This window comes from Vombatus ursinus, unplaced genomic scaffold (genome assembly GCF_900497805.2).
Source record: "Vombatus ursinus unplaced genomic scaffold, bare-nosed wombat genome assembly UNPS02014774.1, whole genome shotgun sequence".
Taxonomy (NCBI): domain Eukaryota; kingdom Metazoa; phylum Chordata; class Mammalia; order Diprotodontia; family Vombatidae; genus Vombatus; species Vombatus ursinus.
Window position 1 is genome coordinate 20,493,876 of NW_020954552.1, and position 5,000 is coordinate 20,498,875.

The following is a 5,000-nucleotide window of genomic DNA, read 5'->3' on the forward strand; positions in this document are numbered from 1 at the left end:
GGCGGCTGCGGCGGCGGCGGCTGCGGCCGCCGGGTCCCCTCCGGCCCCCGCGGCCCCGGCGCCCCGCAGCAGCAGCGTCTCGGCGGCGGCGGGCGGGAGCAGCGGCTGCCGCTTGAAGCGCTTCCTCCGGCGCAGGAAGCTGCCGTTGTCGAACATGTCGGCGGACTCCGGGTCCAGGGTCCAGTAGTTGCCCTTGCCCGGGTTCCCGGGCTCCCGGGGGATCTTGACGAAGCAGTCGTTGAGAGAGAGGTTGTGGCGGATGCTGTTCTGCCAGGCGGGGAACTTCTCCCGGTAGTAGGGGAACCGGCCGCTGATGAACTCGCAGATCTCGCTCAGCGTCAGGCGCTTCTTGGGGCTCTGCAGGATGGCCATGGTGATGAGCGCGATGTACGAGTAGGGCGGCTTCACCAGCGGGTTCTTGGCCCCGCCGCCGCCGCCGCCACCGCCTCCGGCAACCGCGCCCCCGCCGCCGCTGCCGCCGCCTCCGCCCGCCGCCCCGGAACTGCCCCCGCCGCCGCCGCTGCTCTCGCCGCCGGACCCGGCAGCCTGGACTGCACCCGGGGCGGCTGTGGAGCCCCCTGTGCCCGGGGACAGCAGCACGTCCTCGTCCTCGTCGTCGTCCTCTTCCTCCTCGTCTTCCTCTTCAGCGTAAGAGCGACGCCGCCTCCGGAGCCCCGGCCCGCCGCCTCTGCCGCCGCCGCCGCCGCCGTCTTCTTCCTCCTCCTCCTCTTCCTCTTCGTCCTCGCCCTCCCCCACCACGTCGATATCGGTCTCATCCGCCAGTCCGGAGGCATCGGACATCTCCGCGCTCAGGGTCATGGCTCCTCCTCGGGGGCGGCAGCGGCGGCGGCTGCGGGGCGGTGCATAGGGGCGCTGGGCTCGAGGCACCCGCCGCGCCCCGGTGCCCGGCGGCTAGCCCGGCCAGAGGGAGCCAGGCTGCGGGCGGTTCTCGTCTTTGCTGCTGTTGCTGCTGCCGCCGCCGCCGCTGCTGCTGCAGGGTCACTTGGGCCCCCCAGCGCTCTGGGTCCCAGAAGAAAAGCACTCTCCCCCTACTCCTCTGGTCTCTTCTCTGCTCTCCTCTCCTCTCCTTTGCTCTGCTCTCCTCTCCTCTCTTCGGGAGCGTGCACAAACACACACTCACTCACAAATACACATACGCCCTTAGGCAAGCACGGGGCGCTCTGAAAAGTTGGCTTTCTCTCCCCCCCTCCTTTCTTCCCCCCTCTGGCTCTCCCACACCCACTCTTTCCAAGGAGGAGGTGGCAAAGCTGGGGGCAAATGAGGCAGGGATTTCGGCGCGCGCGTGTGTGTGTGTTGGGCGAGAGTCTGGGGAAAGATAGTGAAGAGGATGGGGCTGAGTCCAAGAGAGGGCGGACCTTTTTCTCCCCTTATAGCAGAAGGGGACCTGTCACATGGCTACTCACGTCAGAGCCACCACAGGGGAACGGGGAAAGAATCCTAGGAACACAGTCCTAATCCAGAGATAGAGTTGATTCGTACAAAAAGAGAAGTGTTGGGGAAACAAGCAAGAGTTGGGGAGTGGGAGGAGAAGGGTCTCATTCATTCCTTTACAGGGACAGACCCAGATTTATACACAATCAAGTGATCATAATTAGGATGTGGAGGGTACAGGAAAGCCGTCCTTCCTTTGCTAATTTTGGCACCCAACTCCGATCCCAGCAGCAAACCCTAGAATCTACAGTTTGGCTTAACTGAGCTCTGGTCAGTGGTTTCCAAGAGACTCGCACCCTCTGAAGACCCACTGCCTCTCAAAAATAGGCCGGCTGGAAAGCAATGCAAAGAGTCCTAGCTCCTGCTTTCTAGACCGCTAGCGATCCTCTGCCCAGTCTGATGGAGAAATGTATTTGCTCATTATTTTATCAGGAATCTGAATCATGATAATAAATATTACTATAAGTTATTATCTGGCAATCACCTTTTTCAGTCTCCCCAATCAATTCTCCGTAAATGTTTGTATTTCTCGAACAGCTGGTTTTTTAAAAAATGCCATTAGCCCATAGTTTTAATTCACTAAAAGGTGTTTCAGTTGTTCCAAAGACACTTTATGCTAAAATGCTTCCGAGAAAACGCAACTTTTCCAAGGTTCTAAATATTCTTGAAGACATTGAAAATACTTGGATAGAAACTTAAGACTTTCTTGATAAAACACAAACACTTCTAAATAGGAGTTTCTGGAAAATAGAGATCTTTCATAAGGATACAGGAATTGAAAATCGTGACATTAGAATAAAGACATTTGTATAATATCTATTTATAGCGTCAAATATGTGATTTCATTTCGGTAGTAAGAACCTCCCTTCACAGGACGATGAGCATCTCCTCCATAATTTGTAATCTTAGAGAGTCGAGAACTGAGAGGTTAAGTGACAAGTCCGTGATCCCACTGAATAGACCCTGGAAGCAAGATTTGAACGCAGATCTATCTGACTTGAAGGCGGTACTCAATTCACTCTTTGAAACAGTCTTTCCATTTTATCTATCTGTATATCAAGTTTACATATACATATGCACACATCTATATGGATTAAGGAATGGAATCTACGATGGAAAAAACTAAAACCTTCAATGACAAATTTTAAAGGTTTATTTTTGGTTTAGGTAAATATGCTAAACTCTGTGGTAACAGCAGGTGGAGGGAAAGGAAATGTTTTCATCGAATTCAATTTCCCGTTTAATTGCTTTTTCTGTTTCAGTTAGTGAAAATAGTACCTCGCTGTTCTCAATACCTTTCATTCAGATGTTACCGAGTAGATGAATCATTTCTCTTGCTGGAAAAAGCTGAGAATTATTGGACTTTACACTCTTACAGTTCCCACTTTCTGAATTTTAAAGGTCTGAAACATAATGCATGTCATAAGTTTTAAAAGACTCAAACTTTAGCTTTCTGTCCTGAAGTTATCATTTATGATTTCTGTTAAACAAGAATAAGCTGGTTTTCTTTTCGGAACAGTCATCAAATTCGATCGTGAATTACATTCTGTACAATATACTTTTAACTTATTTTCCAAATCAAAATTAAAAGATTCAACATGCTCACAGCTATTTAAATAGTTTCGAGGCTCATCAAATGTAGTCTTACTCTTCTCTAAGAATCCTTTTCAAATGAGATTTTTGCTGCTCAGTTACTAGTTATCGAATGGCTTGTGGTCTCTAACCGGTCATTTTTTGGGGGAAAGAGGGAGCGGGAATCTTAGGTGTCGCATCCGTTTTCTTAATAAAATGATTTTCACTAAATGACTTTTATATACAGCAACTGCAAAATAACTAAGATGGTGAACATTAACCTGTACCAATATTTATCAGTTATAATAACCAAGGACCAAGGTGATCTCTTGATATAAATCATGGTATTCCAAGGACTTCACATTTTACCACAGAACTTTTCGCTTTTAAATAATCTCCTAATATCTGAAACAACCGTGTAGTTTTCGTTGGGCTGTCAGTTGAGTTTGCAGACACTTCAAGATAGAACTGAGAAGGGCAACGGAAACGATTCCGAACCATCAGTTACAGAAGTTATCCGCTAAGTGTATACGCCTTTTCCACTGTTAAAGTCTTTGCAAAAGGATCCTAATGTGGTGAACTTTCCTAAGGGTCAAAATAATCTTTCTTGGAAACATTTCGAAAGGTGGCAACTCGTCTTCTGCCGGCGCAGGATAAAGTGCAGCGATTTGCTAAGGGTCAAGCCAGGCAGAGGATCAGCTCTAGCCAGGCAACCTAGATAGATATTCACGCAATTGAGAGCGGAGGGGCCAGAGGTGTTAAAGGATATTTTGTGTAGCTTTGGAATTCGCATAAGTTATTCAAGTTTCTTTTCTGTCTCCCTAAAGTTATATGGGTGACGTTCAGGAGTACCCCAGACCCGGATGATATTTCCTCCCACGAAGGAAAAGCCTCAATCAGTCATTCAATAAGCATGTATTAAGCGCCTACTAAGTGTTGGGCACTGTGCTAAATGTGGAGGAGGGAAGGTTTTTGCTCGCGGCGAATCTGTTCATCCTTTTCCTGCCTCGCTCTATCTTTCTGATATCCTCAATTCTCCTCCTTGCTCGACAGAGGTCCGAGAAATTAATTCAACAGGTAAGGGTGGAGAAAGCAAAGCTTGGAGCTGGAACGGCGTAGAGAAAGGGAGCTCTCCTCGGACGAGGCAGCTTCCTACCCGGGCTTCTCCACATTCGGCTTTCTCTGCTTCTAGAGAAAATAGAAAGTCATAGTGGAAGAAAAGGACTCGCAAAGTTCCCGGGTACGCAGCTGTTTTCCCGAATGGCACGCCTTTGAACTTCCTTCGCCGATGTTGTGAGTAGATGAGGCCTGCCACCTACCGACAGATGGGCCACAGTGGCCACAAGATTTGAGATGAAGCGGGTCCCCAGAGCTTTGAATCCCGTACCAAGGGTGTTCTACTGTCTGTCTCGAGCTGATCCTGTCAATCTGGACATCACCTCGATTGTTTTAACGAGACTGGTCTTCTTTCGTCACACACTTCGAGTTCAGTTCCTCTTTGAGTAAGGGTTCATTGATCCTTGGGGTAGTCTGGAGAAGCCTCAGGACCATTGTTTCTAAGTGCATAAAATAAAATACACATGATTACAAAGGAAGCCAATAATACTAAAATACAGTTGGCAAAATATTTAAATAACGAATTCATGGAGCGCAGGTTAATACACTCTGCCCTAGAGGAAAGATGTTCCAGGCTGTAATGGGACTTTCCCCAGCATCAGATCCGTGTGTGCATGTTAACAAAAATGTGGGTTTTTTTTTCTCTTCCCAGAACGCAACACCTTTATTCAGCAAGAGAGATAATCCATGACATTAGGAGTCGATGGGACTTGGTCTCTAACTTCTTCATTAATTTATTCTGTTCCAAAAGGTCCTTCCTTGACTTAAGTATATTCCTTTGCACTCTGACTTGTAGGACCTGCAGGAAGACTTTTGTTAAAAGGCTCATAGGAGAGCAGCTAGGTGGAGCGGTGGATAGA

General features: G+C 48.6%; 1 protein-coding gene across 1 annotated transcript in view; it reads right to left on the reverse strand.

Annotated features, from left to right (window-relative positions):
* The window catches only part of FOXD1 (forkhead box D1), a 2,121-nt gene extending 1,255 nt beyond the window's left edge, over positions 1 to 866 (reverse strand). The window contains 2 exon segments of the mRNA XM_027864328.1: positions 3 to 836; positions 839 to 866. Coding sequence (XP_027720129.1) covers positions 3 to 836; positions 839 to 866 — 862 coding nt within the window.
* Between the last annotated feature and the right edge of the window lie 4,134 nt (positions 867 to 5,000).